This window comes from Meleagris gallopavo, chromosome 1, assembly GCF_000146605.3.
Source record: "Meleagris gallopavo isolate NT-WF06-2002-E0010 breed Aviagen turkey brand Nicholas breeding stock chromosome 1, Turkey_5.1, whole genome shotgun sequence".
In the NCBI taxonomy this organism is placed as follows: domain Eukaryota; kingdom Metazoa; phylum Chordata; class Aves; order Galliformes; family Phasianidae; genus Meleagris; species Meleagris gallopavo.
Window position 1 is genome coordinate 44931127 of NC_015011.2, and position 23029 is coordinate 44954155.

The 23029-nt window shown below is 39.7% G+C and overlaps 1 protein-coding gene and 3 non-coding genes across 4 annotated transcripts; 2 read left to right on the forward strand and 2 right to left on the reverse strand.

Moving 5' to 3' along the window:
- Nucleotides 1-18670: 18670 nt before the first annotated feature.
- Nucleotides 18671-20780, reverse strand: LOC109364686. Its single transcript, XM_019611321.2, has 3 exons — nucleotides 20703-20780; nucleotides 20156-20250; nucleotides 18671-19966 (listed from the first exon to the last, which is right to left on the reverse strand). Exons 1-3 carry the CDS (start codon nucleotides 20778-20780, stop codon nucleotides 19390-19392), a joined length of 750 nt encoding a protein of 249 aa, XP_019466866.1. The 3' UTR covers nucleotides 18671-19389.
- Nucleotides 19036-19107, forward strand: TRNAD-GUC. The gene has a single exon. It is a non-coding gene; the product is annotated as a tRNA-Asp (tRNA).
- TRNAD-GUC lies at nucleotides 19286-19357 on the reverse strand. Its single transcript has one exon. It is a non-coding gene; the product is annotated as a tRNA-Asp (tRNA).
- Nucleotides 19736-19807, forward strand: TRNAW-CCA. Its single transcript has one exon. It is a non-coding gene; the product is annotated as a tRNA-Trp (tRNA).
- Nucleotides 20781-23029: the final 2249 nt, after the last annotated feature.

Here is a 23029-nt window from a genome sequence, read left to right on the forward strand (position 1 = left end):
TGGTATGGTTTTCAGCCTCTATTTGGGCAAATAGTAAAAGACAGGAAGAAAACTGTGCGCTCGCCATACTAACATCTGGGTGAAATGCTAATTGTGTTGCTGTAGGGATCAGCTGTAGGGATGAAGACCAATTTCCATTCCTATCCAGAATTCACTGGTAAGGCACATAGGCTGACTCCCATAGCCTGGGAGATGAAAATTTCCATGTACACCCAGAGGCAGCAGGTGACAGGCAGAGGTAAGAACTCAAAACAAAGAAACACAACTGCTCTCTATGTAGAGTTATATCACAACTATCAAGTAAAAAATGACAGCGTGCTTAAAGTCAGCATCAAAATAGGCCACCATCTGCTTTAACTTCCAGTTTTTCATAGTGAGGAGGTTAGAATTAACATTCCTTGTCTCAACAACCGGACTCATCTGTCTCAGTAGACTCGTACAAGAAGGTGTGGGAACCATGACAGTTAGTTCTGGATGTGGTCCAACAGAATTACGGCCAAAATGTATGATGTCCACTAACTGTGTTCTGAGCTATTTTATGTATTCAAACCAAAATGAACAGCAGTTCAGTCTAACGTTTTTAGATGATTTCCCACAGCTATGAAAATGCAATCACTTTATATTTAGCTCTAGTGCAAAGTTAATTTGTTGTTACATGACATTCACAGCACTGGCTTTCTTTAAAATAGTTATTTGCATTCAAGGATAGAAAAGGGAAAATAGTCGATACTAATGTAGTAAAATATGTCCAGCTGTTTTATAATTTGGGAGTCAAATATCTCTCACTACTGAGGAAAATGCAGAAACGTGGTTTCATTATCCCAAATTAATCGCAAATTTGAATATAACTTGACAACGTTACAGCTGTAAAAGCCCAACCACACCTACAAAGATGTAAGAGTATCGTGGTGAGATAAAAATGCATCACTTAGTTAACAGGAAGAAAGAAAAGGAAGTTATAAAATCTAAAATTCACCTTCAAAACAAAGGGGTTCAGTCTAACTCCTGCTATGTTAGTATTAAATTCCATATATGATCAACCATAAAGGATAATGAGATTCCTGCAATAATGCTTACCAAAATACTGGTAGAAAAGAGCATTATGACTTGACATGGCCTGTAGAAATTTTGATTAAAGAAAAAAAAATATGTAGTTCCAAAATGTAAAGTCCCTATACAATTTCTGCTTCTCCAAGTTGTCCTCAAGACCTCATAAAAAGAATCATTTTAAACACTGGTATGATGCAAACTCTGGGTTTGGAAATCCATATACTGCAGATTATCAGAAACCAGGAATGTGTACTGGGCACTACAATTCTTTACACATGCTTTCCTCACATTCCTTCCCAATCTGATGATATACAAAATATTTTGGCCTATGAAGAATGAAAATTCAGACATTATTTCCCAGCATACTTCAAGGATTGGCTAATAGTCATGGCAGGTTTTTCAAATACGTGTTCAGAGACTGGAAAATCATCACAAGATTAGAATAAACCAGTGGCCAGAGGCCTTAGGAAAGTAAGCAGCTGCCTTCTGATACTTTCTGCTTGAACATGGGCACCAAGACAGCAGATTTGGTTGAATGCTATGGAAAGTGCTCATATACTAAGGTGGATAGGTCTGACAGGAAGCACTGATCTATATCAACCAAAGTTTTAATCTTTAATAATCAGAGTTTCTAAATACTCAAAGTTGCAAGTCCCAACAAACACAATACTGTAGTCGAGCCAAGACTTAAATCATCATACTTCTATAAAAGAGGTATATAGCTACAGGAAAAAAAGCCAAACACTCATCTTGGGTGCGTTACACAAGTATTATCTTAGCAGTGTAATTATACCAATCATGTAGACAAGTAAATACTTGGTTTGCAAAGGTTTGCCTTTGTCTGTGTCTCTCTTCTTTTATATCACTCCTCACTGTAAGACACTATTCAAATAAATTCTTTATAGTTTCAAAGTATGTTGAATAGTAGGAGGTTGTGGTTTAGCTGCCAAGCAAATCAGAGAGATGAGTACTCTCTTTGGGTAAGAACAAAGGAGTCTGTTCAATAGCAAGCTTGTGCAGGAAATTGAGAGTAGCTTTTTCACAGCTTCTTACCCTGGATCTTTAGAGTCACCATTTAGGGGACCAGAGCAGATGCTCTGTTTTTGCTTTGTCTAAAAGCAAATTTGAAATGAAAGTGCAAGTCCTAAATGCTACAACGTGAATATGGAGGGGGTGAGACAGAGGTTTGTATTTACCCCAGTATTACTGAGAATGGCATCTACTAATGCATACATTCTTAGACTTATTTCATAAATTAATGGAACTGCAATATGGGGTTTGCATTTGGCTAGCTCATACTGTGCTGCTATCTTATCATTGTCCTTTGATGACTGTTGTTATATGTCTCAGAACCTTTATTTTCTTATTGGATGAAGGTAGGATTTAAGAAGCCCTGAGAAGACCTTGCTAATGCTGTATAACCTGCATTTGCAGCTCAGAATGTCTAGAAACTGGATTTTTTCTGCTAACAAGGTAGAAAAGTCTTTTTCCTAACAGTTGAAAATTCAGCAAAGAAATTCCTGGATTGTGGTTTTCAGACCTTTTTGTGTTTTTACCTTTCTAAAGGTGGCTTCCAGCAGCCCTGAGGTGAGATACTTCAAAAACAAGGAACAGAGGAGCTCAGCTTACAAGGAGCCACATGCTTGACTTCCAGAACTGCATGCTCTCAACCATCAGCCCCTTGCTTAGTAAAACTGGCAGGTTCTCACATGTGCCTCCTCAGCAGACATCTCTTTTAAATTTTTTTTCTAAAACATCTTCCCACAAAACTCTTAACTTTTGATAAATCAGCACTTCCAGATGAAAAATTGTTCTACCTAAAAGTAAACAACCAGCTTTAGCTTTGAGAAATGTAGATTAGTTAATTGTATCAGCAAGTGCTTACTCTGAAGCTTAGATATAAACATATCCTTAATGCCCAACCAAGCTCTGCTAAGAAGAAAGGATGATTTATAGAGCAATGCAGAGGCTGGCAGAGCTTGAGGGTTGAGATTAAACCCTACCTTAATACTTGTTGATATTACTGTGTCCTGTGCCTCCCAGAAGGAATGACACAATACAGCAGAGAGGGACCAGCTTCTGGATATGTTATTTTCTACTCTTATTCATTATATCCGAGGTTGAGGTTTTCATGCTCTGCTCATGTGTATGCTAATAATAAAGGATCTGTTACAGTCACACTAAAAATGTTTTGCAGTGTATCCAGAGTAATAAGCCAGAGCAATGTTTTGTGCTGTTTCTCAAAGAATGTCCCTCTATTTGGGTTCACTTCACAAATTACATTCTAAATACTTTATCATACTATTTTTCTCCCGAGAACTGAACTCTAATGTCCATAACCATCTTCTTCTGTTTCTAGTAAAAGAAATTCTTTATATATGTTTTCTTTGATCATTTTTCATGTCATAGAAAGTCACACAGGAAACAGTGACAAGCTACTTGTCACAGAAACAGACCAAATAGCACATGAAGATGATGGCAACTGGCCACCATATGGATTATACTCTTACCATCACCATCATGAATTTAAGGTGGGAAATATGCATCAAGAGCAACTGAATATATGATCCAGTTCCCCCAGGTTTTATGCACCTCTGCAAAGGGGGTACAGTCAAAGCTACTGCAGACCAATGGCTCCAACAGACACTAATGCTGAGAGTCTAAGAAACAGAGCTGGCATCATTTTGTCTTCAGAACTTTAGGTCAGGCCTATCTGATCCAATGACTGTGAACAGAGGGAACATTATGCTAAGACAGTGGTTGGAATAAAGATATATAAACTCTCAAATGTTTCTGTGAACTGCTCACATACCCCAGTAGTGAGTTGTACAACAAATTGACTGGCTGCATGCTGAAATGCTGGCGTTTTCCACTTGGATCTCTGTAATACAAATGTCTGTTCTACCAAGTGCATCCTGACTGTCCAATATTTTCAATTGTTTTTAATTTATAAAATGCAGTTAAAATGAAATTTGGTAATATCGTATGAGATTTTCATAATCAAAGGCAACATGGATTATTCGCTGCAATGAATGTTTCAGAGCCTACAAGTAACATATCAAGATCTCCATATTGCAGAGAGCAGCTTCCATGACAGCTAAATAGGTGGAACATCCAGCATTTGTCCACAGGCAGGTGGTAGCAGAAAATCCAAAAGGTGCTATCTGAGTTGACACTAGATGGACAGCTGAGTCCTGTGGCCCAGGACTGTCTGTCCCAGCACACTGCTCTGGTGACTGAGGGTTCAGGTCATTCTTTAGACACCTTGCCAGTGCTATCCCATAGCTCATTACATGGCTCAGCAGCAGCAGAACAACTTCATGAGCACCAGCATCTCAAAAATCACATTCAGACATGAGTGGAGAATATGAATTATGAGAAGTTTGGGAGTTTAAGCCAGTGTTAGTGAGAACAATTTCTCAGAATTGAGCACTAGTCAAACTAACAAAAGGACAGAAGGAAAAATTCTCTGTCTCAAAGCATCTTGTAGTTCAGCCTACCCAAAAAGCTACACTAGTCTAAAGATCAGAGTAGTGACTTTATCTTCAGGAAAATCTCAAGGGAATTTGATAAGCAACTCTGGCCCCTATCAACCTCAGGTTTATCAGAAAGTCATTTTCTTCCAGCCCTTGTAAGCTATGGCAAGCAAAACTGTGCTGCTTAGGCACATCGTATGTCAAAACGATGTTATACATCATGTGTCAAGTCCCAGTGGGACTATGCACAGTGGCATATCTTATTCTCATCGCACAGCAAAGCTACATCACTTGCTACACCTGCTGCAGACATAGAGAACAGCTTCCCCTGGAGCATACTTTGATTTCTGTTGCTATTTTTTCTGTATTTATTCAGAGCTTTTTCTGTCTTTCTTCTCAGCTTCTTCTGTCTTTCTGTTTTTCTGTCTTTCTAAAAGCTTGCATATCTCTCCTAACTACTGTCAGCAAGTGTAACTACCAAACAATTAAACTATCCCTCTGCAACATTCCTGAAGCTATTAAAGCATGTAGAGATTCAAGAATGGAAAGAAAACCTGGTACAGAAAATGGGAAGACTGCTGGAATTAGTGTCATGTTTTGAAGTTCTCCTTGGAGAAAACACACTGTTGAGACCTTCTAATTCTTTAAGAGCTCCTTCTTTTTGTATCTTTGCCCCTGCCAGTTCATACACTCAAGTTTAATTAGATCTCTATTAAACATTTCTACTTTCTTGCCCAAATCACATTAAAACTTAATTGGCAATGCTTCTTTCCTGCGTATTTTTATTTATCCTATTTTTCTCTTCCCCCAGGCCAGCTGGGTTAAGCAATAGAGCCCCACTCCCAAAACCTCACAAACAACCAATTCCTTTTTTGTGTCTTCATTTTTTCTTGTATTATGCACTTCTATCCTGTTGGCTTTTTATTTCTCTCTAGCTACTGTGTAATTTTTTCTGAGCACCAGGCTTAATTCTTGACATAAATGTAATAACTCCAGAGAGTTTGTACAAGTAGATTTGTGTGCTGAGACTTTATTCTAGAAATAAGTACCAACTTTAGAACAAATTGGTTACACATATCAGCCATTTATGGTGCTTCTTCCTAGTATCAAGAGACAGTGGTGCCATATGCAATCAACAGAAGATAGTTATCTCTCTGACATTCGCTGCAGGTGAATAAAAACCAGAAGGTACACACTGAGATCTCATTTTCTTCTCGTCATCATCTATGTCAGTGGTGAAGAACTGGTTATAATTAGAGTCCTTAGAGCTTTTGAATGTAAGTAAGTGCTCATGGACTCCTTAGAGCTTTATGTGGCCATATTTTCTTGAAAGGATTTGAAAAAGAGCATGGGAATAGACCTTCCTCCCCACATTTTGTTACTAGTATGACAATGGAGGGAATATATTCCTCACTAGCAAAACTCTATGTGTAAGTATTGTTTTCCACAGCCACACAGATGAATATTAAAATCCAGTATTCACTGAACAAAAGCTGATTTTGTTTCTCTCACTTTCTGCAGTAATACAGGTAGATGCAGTTTCTTGGTCATCTCTGTAGGATCTGTGAAGATGCAGCAGTATTGCATTGTAGCCTTTATCTCCGTTGACCTTGTATTGAAATTAGGCCTGGACAAGCAGTGACAACTGCAGCACCTCAGATCTTCCACTATAATGTGACCAGTGTACCCAGAACATGCCCCACATGCTTGCATGCCTGAGCTCTCCATTACACCATCTTCTATTTCACATCCTATTCCAACTTGGAGTTTAACACATTTGTATTTCTAGAAGAACGAGAAATGGTTTATAGGACTGCTTAAAGAGATGATGTAGATGCAGCCCAGGAACTTTCAGTCTTTCCCGTGCCTACTCCAAATGCTCCCCCCTGTAAGATGTACTCCTCCTGTGAAGTCTTCATAAATTATAGAACCAAAGAATCATAGAATCACCAAGTTTGGAAAAAACCTTTAGGACCATCTAGTCCAACCATCCACCTACCACCGATATTTTCCCACTAAACCATGTCCCTTAGTACAACATCACAACATTTATTGAACACCTCTGGGGATGGTGACTCCACCTCTTCCCTGAGCAGCCCATTCTAACACCTCACCACTTTTTCAGAGAATAAATTTTTCCTAACATCCAGCCTGAACCTCCCCTAGAGCAACTTGAGGCCATTCCCTCTCATCCTGTTGCTAGTTATGCAGGAGAAGAGGCCAATTCCCACCTCACCACAACCTCCTTTCAGGTTGTTGTAGAGAGTTATAAGGTCTCCCCTGAGCTTCCTCTTCTCCAGACTGAACAATCCCAGTTTCCTCAGCCACTCCTCATAAGTCTTGTGCTCCAGACACCTCAACAGCTTCACTGCCCTTGTCTGGACACACTCCAGGGCCTCAATGTCTTTCTTGTAGTGAAGGCCTCAAAATTGAACACAGTATTCAAGATGCGGCCTCACCAGGGTGGGTGCAGGAGGATAATCACCTTCCTGGTCCTGCTGACTATACAGAAAATGATGCTGTTTGCAAAAGAGCAAAATGTTCTTTCTCACTGCAGGCTATAGGAAAGCAAATAATTGGCATATAAAAAGGTAAACTATTTTAATGCATTTCAAAAGAGAAAAAAATCTGTCCCTTTCTTCAAAATCTAAGAACCATAACCATGTTCTCTAGATGCACAGCAGATAATCTCTTCATAATATAAATATTTCCAAGATCTTTTAAAATCCTCCTTTTTTTCTGCTATCTTCTACTACAAACTTGTTCTCTATAATGTTTTATCTGCACTTAGGAAGCAAGGAATAGATAGTCACATAATGAAACTTAGTCATATCAAATTTCCAGTTGCTTTCTATATTTTTATTGTGACAATTCGCAAAGATGACAAGATGCATACATCTTATTGAGAACAATGTAATTCAATGACTCTTCAGCTGCTACTGTTAGGCATTTGCTGTACAAACTACACTATCACTTTCATAGAGCAATTAGTCCAACAAGCCAGAGTCGGTATATCCTTTTGATATGGTCTTTGATGAATAGACTCTCATTCTTCATTTCCAATCTATTATTAATAACATTGTCTGTGATCATCTAGACTCAAAGAATTAAGACGATAACTCAGTAAGTGAGTACCAGAGCCTTATCTTGCCCAATGGAATAGCAGTCATTAAGTTTCTGCCAAAAGACCACTGTTTCAGTCATAATGATGATCATTCAGGCTTGGAAAGTGTTTATGCATTGTGCATTAAGTTAAAAATATTCCCTTTTCTTGGGAGTTGTCTTGTGAGATACCAAACCTATCAGTTAATTTACCTAATGAAACACATTTTAATATAAAGTAATCTTCATTCCCAGTGTAAAAATCTCTTTAGTAACTATAGTATCTCTTTAGAATCAAGAATATAAATTAAAGCTTTTGTCTATGACCATCTTCCTGCAGACAACTTAATGAAAGAAAAAGAATATGGGTCAGGGTGAAAATATGTCTGTGTTGCCAACATTATATAAAAAAAAACAACAAAAAAACAGGAACAGACGTCATGAGACGAGAAGGGAGATATGAAATTAGCTAGAATAACAGCTTTTTGTTAACCAAGTTTTTGTGAGCAATCTGAAATAACACTGTGGTGTCCTAGCACTGCAATTCTGTCTCTGTTTCCGCACAAGTAGGGAGCGTTCACAGTATGCTCATTAAGAATTGCAGCTAGGAGATGAGAAATATGCAATCACAATTTAGGCATCACAATTATGTGCATACGGAGAGAGAAGACGAAACAGGCAAAAGAGCCTGCTGCATCGCTGCTGTCCCTGACCAGTAAATTTAGAACAATATGCATGGCACGTCTGCCTGTTTTTTGAATGCCCTAACATCATCACCCATCCCTATCCTTTCTTTGTACCATATCCAAGTATTTAGGATTAGCCATAAAACTGCCATTGTCAGTGCACAACTTCTTGCTGTTTTCTCATTTAGGAAGTGACCTGGCACAGAATGAGAGTGCACTGCACTATGACCACCTCTTGGCTGTATCGTCTGAACACATAAAGAAAATGTTGTGGTTTATGGGCTGCAGAAACTGCAGTCACAGCCTTCCAAATTTCATATCCCCTTCCCATGAATTCTGTGCATAATCTCATCTCTATAAACATAGCTTTCACTACATTATCTTTTCAAAAGTTGTGTATTCTCTTTATTTCACTCACCAAAATCTCAAATGCAGACCTGCTTTCCCAAAAGGAAGTTTCAATGTAGAACTAGCACAAGGCAACACCCAAGTTCTGAATGCATCCTGAAACACAAAGGTATTCGAATCGGAGATACACACCTATCCAAAACACCCTTCTTCCAGAAATCTCAGCTGAAGTTCTGCATCTGGTCAGCAAAATTCTAACATTTTTTCTTTCCTTTGTTTAACAAAACGCCTTCAGGAAATATACACTCTAATGTACTCATCATTATTTAATGGGTTTTAATTTATTATAAATAATTAACTACCCTTATAAAGTATTAATTATTGTTATCATTATTACCACTAGGATTGTTATTGACATCAATAATTAGAAGTAAACTTTAAAAGCAGTATGATCTGCATTTAGAAAGCAGAATTGCTTTACAGATAGGTGGAAAGTTAAGATTTTATCTACTTTAGCTCCTTTTCCCTTTGATTTTCAATGTTGTTTATCTAATCAATCTCAACATTTTCCCCAGCTTCTAAGTATTGTCTTCACTCTTCATTCCTTTTGTTTCTCTATCCGGGCCATATTAGCATGCACCTAATCTAGGAATGTACTAGCAGTCAGGTTCTCTCATCAACACATATTGCTCTTGACAGTGCTTAGCTATAAATAGTCTAGCTCAGCTTTTAATCATATGATGCAGAGTTATGAATGACTTTCCGTTCCTTATGCAGAGTTTCAATCATTTTTGCCTTTTAAACAAGGCTGAAATTTCTGACATTCTTTCATGGCTCAGAAAATAGATTTATTTAAAATTTGATGACATATTACTGGTGGAATTGATTTTGAAAACAAAAAGGCATTGTCCAAAGTTAATGGGATCTATAGATGTAAAATTAACACATAGAGTGGAAATGTCAAGTAAATAATTTGCTGAATAAGACTGGGCTTCCTAATGGGAAGAAACAAGACGTAGAAATACTGAAGTTCATATTAAATATTTTAGAATGTTGACATGTTGACATATGCAATATATTGCTCATCTGATGGTGTGTTTCTCAAAGGTCATAGAAATGTCCCAAGAACTTGCAGGTGTGCAGAATTACATGCAGAAGCATTAAAAATGCCACATTTCACATGTGTACAGCTCTTTCTCATTGTACTGTACTGTTTGGTTGTTGATGTTTTGTTGTTGCTTTTTTTAAACCTGAAGTTATCTGTCTGAAATCATTCTGAAAAGTTGAAATTTCAGACTTTCTAATCCAATAAGTCCATTACAAAATATCTATTACATTTCTGTTGTTTGCTTGTTTGTTTTTGTTTGTTTTCCGCTCAAACATGAGGGTTTGTAGGATTAGAATTTGGGCAGGATTAGATAATTTACAAAATATTATTGGTATTTAGCATTGATACACTTCCAAAAAGCATGGCATTCGTGTCATTTAAAAAACAATGGTTCTAAATATACTTTTAGCATTTTCCTTTTTGCTTTTCTTAAGCTATGTTATAAAAGGTTGTGTTCCCTTCATCCATCTAACTAGAAAACCTGTACCATTTCTACAAATACAAGCAAGGAAAAAAAAAAACGTGACTTTTTCCTGTTATTTTTCTTGTTATAGTTTCTGAAGTGCTATAATTGAAATTATATCCATGTATCAATTCACAAATGCTAATACAGTAGAGTTAAGTTGCCCAAAAATATTCTCCGTCTCTGTTTCCAGCAATACTCCTTGAACTCTGTGTTATTATTAAGTAGAAGAAGGGGCAGGAGCATCCATCCATTTGGGAAACCTGCGGTGTTTGGTAATGAGAGCTTAAACTGCAGAGGTGGAAGACTGGGCTATGCTGATGATGCAACTTAAATCATTTTCTTTCTTGCTTCACTGAGGATGGGCAAATGCAGAGTTACCCAAGTCTGGATGAAAGGGTTAGTTTCATCCTTGGTAACATCTCCAAATTGTGGGTCCTTCTGCATGCATAAGTAAAGGAAATGATCTAACTGCTTCCCCATTTCCTGCTCCTCTCTATTCTTCTTTAACTCCCTTATCCACATTTGTTTTTAATAACAAGTGGACAAAGCCAGGCATTAATTGCACATCTGTTTTAGCTCTGGCAAGAACTCTCAGGATGCAAGTTTCAACAACTGCCAACTGCTTTAACTTCAAAATGGAAATTTTCCTATGAAAACTTTCTCTGAAAGACTGATCTTGGCTGCCAAGTGAAACAGGCTACTGCAGTAGGTAGGACATTGTTGCAGCTCCTTTCTAAACACATAATAGAAAAATGCTATGCATTAATTCAGTTAAGAGAAAGTGAGGGAAGAGAAATGCTTTCTCCAAACACTGTGGTCCCGATAGCTGATAATATTTCACTTTATGAACTGATTTTGTGTAAGCTGAATTGGGCTTCAAAGATACGACTACTCATTTCTGCTATGTTTAATACAGCATTTAAAATAAAATAACAACCTCTATTTCTGACATCAAATTGTGAATCAATGGCTTTAGTGGACTGTAGCCTGAATGCCACCAGAGGGAGCCAGTGCAATTGCAATCTTGATATTCTAGTACTTTTGCAAAGAAACTCAAGGGAAGATTACTATCCTGATAAGCAGTAGTGAAAGAAATAGAAGAGCACATTTTGAAGCAAAAATCTCCTTCACATCCTAATTACATGTGATGAGAAACATCAGTGTAATTGATGAAACACTGCTTACACTTTTTCCCCAGGAATAGAAGTATTATTTCACATTCCGCTGAACTTTAACAACCCATAATTTAAATTATTGTTACCTCAACAATGATATATTGCCCCACTCCAATTACTAAGCCTTTTTCTCATCTCTCTGAGGTGGCATCTCCAAGCCAGCAAGTGCAGATAACATCTCCCATCTTCAGCAGCTGTGAGAATTTTGCAAAATGTCCTGCCTTCTCTGAACTTGACCTGATTGTACCTAGTAATACATCTGATACTTTTTATCTTACTGTTTTTTCTTTGATTTTATTAGAATTAATTTTCTGATTGTCAGGCAGCATACTACAGAGACACTATACTGTAGAACTCAGCTTTTAACAGCTGTGCTAAGCACATTATTTTCAACATTTCCTCATTTATGGCTTTGGCTGTTCAATTGTTAAATATTCATCTCTTGTCTCAAATTTTAAGTGCACTGTGATTCATTTCTGCATCTTTTTAAAATGTCATGCTTCTACAATTGAACAAGATGGTTCAATTGTAACTATCCATCACATCTTGGACAATCTCTGGTGAATGTGCACATTTGCTTTTCCCTGTCACGGGTATTGGAAATGGCAATTAATTTCTGTAGGGGGTATTTAATGTTTTATTTTATACTATCCTCCTTCTTCCAGTTGATAAAATGAAAAACCTACCTACTGCTCTTTTATTCCTCATCCGCCCACTGAAAATAGTGTTAGAAGACAAAGAGGCCAATCCAAAGATCATCTTCTGGCACAGCCAAAGGGGGATAGCAGATTCCTCTAGCCTTTTGGTGGCTCTTTTGCTTGCCTCTGACTTGGACAGAGAAGAGATGGGACATCCTATTTTTTCCTTAGTAGTAAGACAGACAAACAGACAAACAAACAAAAAGGTGGTGGAGGTAGATGAATTCTGAAAAGAGGGGGGAAAAGATGAGGAAAGCCACAAAGTGGAAAAAACACTTGTACAGTGTATGGCAAGGATAAAAACCAACTCCTGAAATAAGAGCTTTTGTAGGCCACAGGGAACACTTGGGATTTCTCCATGTTTCCTTGCGTGCACAGATTACCTGACTTTGCAGCACTCCCTTAAGTAAGGCAAAAAAGAATGTACTTTCCATGCTGTGTGGCACCCACATCCTAAGGAAATGTGAAGGGAGAAAACTATTACCCCATCGGCCACGGTTTTGACTAGAATGGAGGGTATTCTTTTGTTCCCCATGCACAACACAATGAAGTAGTAAATGGTGGCGACCACAGCACCAGGAATGCACAGTGAAGCCAGCACTAAAATAAATCACTACAGTGCTGGTAGCTTTGATCAAGTGCTTGGTTATTAAAATAAATGAGTTTCCAGCTTTGTCTTTTGCTGAGATGGATCTTACTAGTTTGTGCTTTTTATAAATTATTATAATTTTTTTCAAAACATTCATCAAGCTCAGATGGCCTCCTCTAGTCAAACTACTAGAGAAAGATTGCCAGCAAACATCACATTGTTCATCTAAGGTCCATTAACTCAGATGCCATTTAGAAGATTCCAAACTGTCATTCACTATGCTTCTATTTATTACTGAATGCTTTCTTAAACAAAATGTATCTTACTGATGCAGTATGATGTCTTCACATCTGCTCACAATGCTGCCTTCTCTCTCATCTACACTCTTAGCTCTGGATATCGTAAGTCGCCAATACATTTTTCAGTGATGCACATCTGTCTCATTCTGAAACTTCTCAAAACCTTCACAAAAGCAGTGAAACATACATGCATTTCCCTTTATGCTTTCAGTACATGTTCTTATAGTATTTTCAAGGTGAGGTCAGTTTTCCTTCTGTGAGCTACTAGATAAAAACTAAACTGATTTCTATTAATTCTTGGCTCTGTACACTGACATTTTTTAACCTATTGATTTTTCAGTTTTACAGCAGTACAACCCATCAGAGAGCAGCACTAGTCAAGGTTTGTGGCATTAGTAAGTTCTCATATGGGAGCATATGATTTTTTTTTTTTCCAATGATGAATCCTTCAGATTCTTTTGTGTATTTTCTAACTTAATACCTTGAGAAAGCATTGACTATTTGGTACTAATGGCACCTCTTCCCTAAGCTCATCTTTAGGTGCTTTAGATGCTTAATCTGTTCAGTTTCCCTCATCATAATTACTCAGCCTGCACTTGCCCCTGATGTTTATATTTTGCGAGCATCAATATGCATAAAAGAAGTTTCTGATGATCAGCTTTCTAAGAGAAAGTTAAATTCATTGCATCATTCACATTTTGGGAAAACAGACACCTTTAAACGCATCCCCATCTTCTTTACAGAATGTTTCATTTCTGTGTATGATGCTTCTGCCTCATGACATCTTTGCTTTAGTCACCTAACTTCAGCCTCTGATGTTTTTTCCTGTATTATTTTCTGTGGATTTTGCTTTACTAAATTCTTTTTTTTTCTTTTTCCTTTTTTCATTTTAACTGATAGATGTTCATTCCTGGAACAAATATGATGTGAGAGTTGGATCTGATGGTTATGTTATAACTAATTTTGATTTTCTCCACGTTCATCTCTAGAATTCTTCTTCTTAGGCACCATTGTTCTAATTTAAGCAAATCATCAACAATTTCAAGATCCTAAGAAATGCCATATTTTAGACTAAGACAGACTAACGGTGTAATTGTTTGGATCCACTGCACTCTTTCACAGCTATAAAGTTATGACTATCATATGATAGAGATATTCTGGAATTCAGAACTGTACTATGCAAGGATACTTTCATCAGTATACAATCTATCGAATTTTTGCAGTGTCCTAGTATGTCTCTAAGGGCTTTGCTACATAAATACTCTTTTGAGTAAACTATACATTTCCTATGCCTGAATTCTGCATATAAACTTGACTGACCACCTGCCCTTTAATTACTGAGTCCTGTCTTCTGATTCTAAGCAAGACTCTTTCTGTTATTTGCTGTTCTAATGCTGAAACTATTTATTAAAACCAGCCAGCCTCCACTTTTCCTGATCTAATTGAATTTTCCAGTTTTTTATGGTATTTTTCAGTACATTTATTTAGAAATCCCTTTTCAGGGGAAAAGTGATGAGAATGCAGATTCCCTCTGATAAGGAGCTTATTCTTACTGGGATCACCCAGTAGATTTAAACCATGCCACAGGAATATAAATGGTTAGATTAAATGGTTCAACTCTTCTTTCAGAGTGCTTTTTACCTAAATAGAAAATGCAGTTCTGCATGGGCATTTCTTGTCTATTTTATTATACAATTGTTAGGACATTAATTTTCAAGGCCTGAGATTCCTCCAACTAGTTTTTAAAAGACATCCTTTATTAGCCAGCTCACATGATGCGACATGGAGAGGAAGCTGCCCAGCTGTGTGGCTGCATTTAGTACTGTACAAACTATACCAGGCATGCTAATCAGGGAAAACCCCCGAAGTCCTCCCTCCCACTAATCCACCAGGCACTGACATACATTGCCATGTTCTTCTTTACCTTTAATTTCTTTGGCATTTCAGTCATCGGTTTTATGTGGGATGTCTGATCATTCACTTCCTTAAGTGATGTCAATTATTTTTCCAATAACTTCTAAAACTTTGTTCTAACTTGATCAAAATACATTAACACAGAAAAAAAGGCCACTATGTCACGCAGAGCATACAACAAGCCTGCACAGAATTTATACAAGGCCAAAAGCTGTACAGAAATAATTCACATAACATAATATGCTATTTTCTAACTCATAAATTCTTAGTAAAAAGCTCATTAAATCCTGTGCTGTGAGCATACACAATGAGGGCTCAGACAAAAATTAAAAGTGGAACAGAAAAAAAGAGAAGAGGAAGGGTTGAGTATGCATGAAGAGCATAAAAAGTAGATAAGAAATCCAGTTTCATAGCAGCTCTGCTGGACTTAGGCATCCTAAGGGCCACATCACTGAAGGGCTTCACTTCTCACCTAAGAGTTTTTGTTGTTTTTTTTTGTTGTTGTTGTTTTGGGGGGTTGGTTTTTTGTTTGTTGTTTGTTTGTTTGTTTTACATTGATTTAGAAGCATTATTTGGTAGCTTTTCTTGTCTTTCTCTGTTTGGACCCCTCACCTATTTCTAATGAGGTTATAGACAGCTGCACAGCAAATCTAAATCAGTGGCAGTTGATTTGCTTTGTCTAGCTTCTTTCATGGGCTCTGGTTTGAAAAACCCTATAATTAATGATCAGGGCAGCTCTCCAGAGGCTGTAGCACTTCAGAAGCAACATGGTGCAGATGTCAGCCAGTACTTGCCTTGACTACTCTGAAGCAGATATATTTTTAAGTATTAACATATTAGAAGACATATTCCAAGACTAAGAATGATATCAAGAAAATAGAAAGAAGCTGCAGTATCAAATAACTTCCTATTTAAAAAAAAAGTATGGTCATTGGTCCTTTGTTTTTATAAAAAAGAAAGCTTAATGTACTTAATAGAAGACCACTTTCATAGCGAGGTTAAACAAAGCAGTTTATACAGCTTGCATTCGTGATAGATATCTCTCACTGCACTACATTAAATCCACTCCTTATGGACTCTGGGTGCCAGTGTAGCTGAGCTGTGAGGACCTTATGTGCAGCTCAGCCTTTAGCCTGGGTAGCCAGGCAGTTTCCAATTAGAAAAGCAACTGATACTATCAAAGGCATGAGTGTCATTCAGTGGGGCCTTTCCAGGCTTTGGAGATAGATCAACATGAATGTGTTCAGATTCAGCAAAGTTAAATGCAAAGCCCTGCACCAAGAATAAAAGAGCCCCTTGCAACAGCCAAGAGTTGAGTGCATAAACAGCAACTTCATGGAGAAATTCCCAAATGTTCTGGAGAACAAGAAAGATGGATATGAGTGAGTAATTGCTCTTGTAGCAGTGAAAGCTAATCATATACTGGGCAGCATTAGTAACACCACAACCAGTAAGCTGAGGGAAGTGATTAATGCTCCCCACGCCCTTTGGATGCATCTGATACTGCTTGTAGACTTATGTGCACAACTTGGAGTAATACAAGAAAGATATTGATGAACAGCAATGAATTCATTGGAGGATCACTCCAGAGAGCTGGAGCATGGGACACTGAGACAGCTGGATTTATTCAGCCTGGAAAAGACTACAGTTTTATCTAATTGTTGTCTTTAGATAGCCAGTAGGATGGCATGGAGACAATGAAGCCAGTCTCTTCCTGGAGAATCATGGCAAAATGACAAGAGAAAGCCAATCAAGCAGCAAGTTGGCAAATTCCAAGCAGATACAAAAAAAGAAAATATTTACAGTTAGAGAAGACAATCTCTTGCAACAAAGAGCTTATGGAATCTCCCATCTGTGATTATTTACAAAACACAATCGGATGAGCGTGTTTCAAGCTTTATTTCAGATAAGCAAGCTGAAAGGGAGGTAACTAGCTTCCAACTGCAATGCTGAGTGAGATCCTAGACCTACTGCTCCTCGTGGTTATGAAGGGCCTCTTGCAGACAACTGTTGCTTCAGGGATCAGCAGCCTAATGAGAGCTGATCACAGAGCTGGTACCATGATGAGGAAAGCACAGAAGGTTTGAATTAGGCACATAGAATAGCCATATGCAGATACCAAGGAGAAGACAAAAGCTTCCTAGACCTTGGAGCACTGATACTAGTTTCTAGTACTTGTTCCACTTTCTGCTTACAGGTCTTTGTGACAAATCAACAGGGAAGATATTTGCTGTGTAACTGTGAGTCACAGCAGCATTGTATTAACCGTCCACCCCAAAACAGCACTTTTGTTTCTCTGACTCATACTTCAACATCCCCTACTGACCCCATTCTTATATAGCTGCAGATAAGTCATCATCTAAGCATAGGATATGTTTGAAAGGACAGCTTCAGAAGTGCATATATGCTTCACTGAAGAAGCAAAAGTGGTCAAGATATTCATTTTCACCATAGTAGGATAGTTGGTTAACCTAATCCTATTTACCATCACCAGCTCCGATCAGAGCGTTTTTAGTAGATATTCTTGTTCTCCCTACCAAACAGGGAGTGGGAAGAGGCTATGCAAGAGCATGAGTTTGCATATTGACGGTGCTTTTGTTTCAGGATTGTCCCTGTTGGAAGAAGACATACAAAATATGTAAGATGGATGATGAAACTAACAGTACCTGTCCAGAAATGGGATCTGGGCAATGGATTGAGGCATGACCAAGGGCTCTCATCACGAAACTAGTTGCCATTCTGAGAAGACACACCAACATAAAATGTACTGAGCTATGTATGTACTGAAAATAGGGTAAAACACAACAACAAAGAGGAGGTCTTTGTAAAAGTTTGAGGCAAAACCAGATGTGAGCAAAGACCAGCAGCTCAGGACTGCAGCAAGCACCACCTCTTAGACAAGGCTGTTCTCAGCTCAGCTCCATGACCACAGGGATCAGGGAAGAGAGTGAGAAATGACAGGTTGAAAAGTCTGAACTAGCCAAGCACAATCAGTCCCACAAAATGCAGACAGTCAATATCTGATCCACCAGGAAGTCTCACAAGTTAAATCTAATCATCAGCGTCTTTTGAATAAAGATTGATCCTGCCTGGCAAGTTTAGACCAGCCTAGCAACGCTGCTTCTGATCCTGTTCCCTGAGGTTTAAAGCCTATCCATCACTAGATAGTAGCCCTACCAGTGCATCTCATTACACTACTCTAAAGTAATTCTATTATTATGAGACTTTAGCTCATGTTTTTCACTTGTCAGGATAAAACGTATGTTCTTGTTGCATCCACTCAGGAACACATTTATTTTCAAATGCTTTCAGGAGCTGATCGGTTTGTTGAAATGCTTCAGTCACAGGTCATTTATATTTAGATATTCTACGTACAGGTTGTTGTTTGTTCTTCAGCCACGATTGTCTGAAAACACCATTCTGGGGTCCTTTTGTCCAAAGAAATATTACTGGTATCAGAGATTGCTGAAAGAGAGCCTTGTGTGTTCCAGCTGACTTCTTATGCATGGAGTTAAAGCTTCATACAATGAGTAAATTACAAATAGTTTCCTGTCACTGTGATACAACCTGCAGCTGTGTTACCACTGACCAAACGAGTGCAAGACATTTGGTCACTGGGTGTCCTTCGGCCTTTTACTCTCCAATCTCAGAATAATTGGTTTCCATTTTCCCCTCTCCCTTTTTAGGGAGGTGAGGAGCAGGTGCTGGAGTCCTCTCACCCAAGGACTGCTGACTCTGATGCTTCTCAGGTTCCTGTAAAAAGAAACTGTCTGCACGAACCAGATGCAAAAATACAAATGTAAAGATTATCTGGGCTGCTTTGCTTCTTCAGTGCCTCGAGCCTGGCAGTTTTCTTTCGCTTTTTTCACCAGTTTGCTCACACATGTCCTTCAATTATGGGGTGTAGGAGGAAACAAGCTACGGGTGGGAGGCTATCCACGCGTTCCCTCCTCGTGCCAGCAAACTGGCACCCACATAAAGAACACCCACTGTCTGGACAACGAGCTCCAGCGCACGGCCCCGCCTTCTGCCGACTTCTGCCCAGCGCGGCCTCACTGAAGAGGGGCGGGAGACCCCGGGCGCCGCAGGGGCGGCGGCACCGGAGGCCGCGTGAGCCTTGCGGTTCCTCGTTAGTATAGTGGTGAGTATCCCCGCCTGTCACGCGGGAGACCGGGGTTCGATTCCCCGACGGGGAGAGCCAAGACTTTTGCCTTACCGCCTCCCTCAAAGCGAGCATTGCTAGTGATCGCAGTTGGGCGCAGCTCTTGCTACAAAAACAGCAGCCAAAACAAACGTCACCCCAGGCGCCGCTGATTTGATCTTTAGTGTAGGTAACGCAGCCAGGCGGTGAGGATTAACAAAACACTGTCAGCTCTCCCCGTCGGGGAATCGAACCCCGGTCTCCCGCGTGACAGGCGGGGATACTCACCACTATACTAACGAGGAACGCCTTAAAGCAGTGTTTTCATGGCTACCCTTTATCTGTGTTGTTTAACAACGTCGACAGTAGTCGATCGCGGCGGGAATAGGCAGAGGGACGGTCTCTTAGCCGCGGAAATAATCTGAGGGCCGTGGAGTGGGAACGAGCAACCAGGAGCCGTAGTATGACGGCAGAGCCGCGAGGAGTGAGCTTTACACCACCAAAGGAGCGAGAGGCCCTTAGTGCTGGCAGCCGGTGTGTGGGTAAGGGGCGTCAACAGACCTGCACGGGATGTGGGAAGTGAGCCCATGGGGGGGAAAGGGAGGTTTGAAGCAGTAAAGCGATGCGGCGGCGGGCAGCTCTTGTAGATGAGTTGTAAAGCTCTGAACAACACTTCGCAGTAGGACCTCGTGGCGCAACGGTAGCGCGTCTGACTCCAGATCAGAAGGCTGCGTGTTCGAATCACGTCGGGGTCATAATGTCTTTTTTGTTCCTGTCCTCCTTGCCGCCTTCTCTGCAGGGGAAAGGGCGGGGCGGGCGCTGTTGTTTGTTTTTGATTTGGAGGCGGGACTTCGGATTTCCTCGGGAAGCGACTCGAGTAGAACGAGGGGAAGGGAATGAAGCAGCGTGCAAGGCTTTTACAAAAAATAGGGAAATGAAGAAAAAAAAGTCGGAAAGATGCATTGGAATAACAACAAAAGGAGAGAAAGGAGGGACAGGGAAGCAGGTGTTACAGGATGGGTCAAGAGCCAGAGGGCAAATGTGGTTTGCTTTTAGGAACGGAAGAGGGCTAAGAAAACCCTAATTTCGAGGGAAATACTCACAAAGGTATTGTTCGTTTTCGGCTGTGATAGAGTGGAATGTTCCCAGAGTGGCCATTTCCAGAGGTAGAAAGGTCGAGAAAACACTTCGTTTTGTTCTAGATATGAGATAAGGAGACAGAGAACCAGTCGCTTTGTTATTTGGGTGGACTGGGAAGTCAGACACTTAATGAAATTTATTTAGGAAGGAAACAGAACAGTTTGTTAAAGTAAGCCCTGAACTTAAGAAACAGGAAAAAAAAAAAAAGGAAGAGAAAAGATCCAAGTTTGTAAGAACTCATGGTACAATTCTATGATTCTGTGATTCTGTGTGTGTTATAAACCATGGCAGGACAATAAAGAGAATAGAGAAGTCTTAGAAAGCACGTTCAACAGAGTCAACAAAATTTTTTTATTATTATTTTTTAGACAAATACTTTTGTTTTTGCAGCCTGATCTTTGTTTCATAAACCCTGAAAACCTTGGAAATACAGAGCCTGCAGTCTTTGCTCCGGTGCTTTGCCGTCACTGTTGCTCTGATGCTCACAAGTGTTGTTTAACCCTGATGTACCTTTTGTTGTAACTTAAATTCAGAACTCATGCCATTGCTAGGTGGTAATGGAGAACAATTTATTCCCTTCGTTTTCATAGCAACTTCTTACACATTAGAAATGTGTTAGGTCTCACTATTGATGCCTATACTCAAGTAGTAGACTGTGTTTGCTGCTTCTTTCATTACTTGTGTTGCCAGAATCAAACACAGTACTCAGCTGGCTCAGGCTGTCAGTTCTGATAAGACAAGCAGGACAGCCACACATGCTGTGCTGACTGTGCCTCCTTTTCTGAGTTGGAACAGGCTGCCCAAGGAAGCTGTGGAGTCACCATCCCTGGAGGTGTTTAAGGAAAGGGGACATGTAGTACTTAGAGTCATGGTTTAGTGGGCAATGCTGGTGGTAGGTGGGTGATTGGACTGTATGATCTTAGAGGTCTTTTCCAACCATAGTGATTCTTTGATTCTATGGTTATGAGGTCAGCGCTTTTTTCTTCCTTAACATGACACTGTTGTCAAGAGTCAGCCTATGTTTCACCACAGCAAACAGCACCTCCTCTGAGGGCTGATGCTTCACCAGCTGTTCCCTATCCCGTACTGGTTAACCTGGCTGCTCCTGGCTCCATATTTGCTGGAACAGGTTGCCCAGAGAGGCTGTGGATGCCTCGTCCCTACAGGTGTTCAAGGCCAGGCTGGATGGGTCCCTGGGCAGCTTGGTCTAGTATTAAATGGGAAGGTTGGTGGCCCTGCATGTGGCAGGGAGGTTGGAGATTCTTGAGGTCCCTTCCAACCCGGGTCATACTGTGATTCTGTGATGTTTTGCACTTATCACTGTCTAACTTCTTCCTACTTTTCCAGATAGTTCCCAGTTTCTTAGGATTAAACTGAGTTTTAAGTACTAATATATCCAATATATTTGCAGTCTCTGCTAGGTTCCTCTCATCTGCAAATCTACATGCCTCTCATCCTAATTTCTAATGGAAAGATTGTGTAGAAGAGAATGAGTGAATAATTGACAGTTTTTGCATTAAAATATTGATGGTTTTCTTGCAAAATATATATATATATATATTTTAATATATTTTTCTTGCAGAAATTAGTTAAATATTAACCATTTTTGATGACACTGTGGACCTACCAGTCTTAACTACTGTAAGTTGTCGTGGCTTGCTTTTGATCATATTGCATGAAAGATACTAGTACAGTCAGAACATGTATATAGTCAGAATATAAATAATGTATATATTTAGTGAACAGACAGTGGAGTGGATCAAAAACTGTCTGGACAGCCAGGCCTAGAGGGCAGTAGTCAGTGGTGCAATGTCTGGTCGGAGGGCAGTAATAACAAGCAGAGTACCCAAGGCATCAGTTCTGAGTCCAGTCTTGTATAGCACCTTCATTAACAATCAGGATGAAGGAGTATAATGCACCTTCAGTAAATTAATAGACCATAAGTAACTACGGGAAATAGATGATTCACTGTAAAGCTGTGTCCCCATCCAGAGGGACCTAGACAGGCTGGGAGGTTGAGCTAGCAAGTTTCATTAAGTTCAACAAATGCAAACTCTTGCAATGCAGGAGGGACAACCTGTGCACCAGTACATGTTGGGGGCTACCCAGTTGGAAAGCAACTCTGCAGAAAAGTCCTGATGAACACCAAGTTGAATGTGAGCCACTAAGCCACTGTTGGACACTAAGAAGGATAACAATATTTGTGTCAGCATTAGGCCAAGCAGTGCCAGCAGGTCAAGAGGAGTGATCCTTCTGCATCCTTTTGCTCTGCTCAGCGTTGGTGAGGCCAACAACTGCTGTCCAGTTCTTGATCTTGACCACCAAGATGATGAAGGGACTAGAGTACCTCTCCTGTGAGAAGAGGCTGAGAGGGTTGGGACTGTTCAGCCTAGAGAAGAGGAGGCTCAGAGGGAATCTTATCAATGTCTATAAATACCTGAAGGGAAGGTGCAGAGACGATGGATTCAGACTTGTTTCAGTAGTGCCCAGTGACAAGACAAGAGGCAGTGAGCAACAAACTGGAACAGTTCAGGAACACTTCCTGAACATCAGGAAGAACATCAGGGCTGTGCAAGTGATGGAGTACTGCCAGATTTTCAAATGCAACCTTGTACATGAGCCTGGGAAGCCTGCTCTGGGTGTCCATGCTTGTGTGAGGGTTGGACCAAGTGGACCAAATATGCCCGCCAACCTCAGCCATTCTTGAACTCTGTGGTTCTATGACATAACTATTCTTTCTACTCAGGAGAACATCACAGAAGAGAACTGTCTTGACATGATTTATTCTTGGTACATATTTTTAGTCTTCTTTTCGTCTTCTGAATGCGTTAAATTAT

Coding starts and splice junctions, on each gene's coding strand:
- LOC109364686 (XM_019611321.2), bottom strand. CDS start 20,780: ATGAAAACGAAGGGAATAAATTGTTCTCCATTACCACCTAGCAATGGC. Junction 20,251..20,702: donor AATTTAAGTTACAACAAAAG/GTACATCAGGGT, acceptor TCTCATATCTAG/AACAAAACGAAGTGTTTTCT. Junction 19,967..20,155: donor CGAAAACGAACAATACCTTT/GTGAGTATTTCC, acceptor TTTTTGTAAAAG/CCTTGCACGCTGCTTCATTC.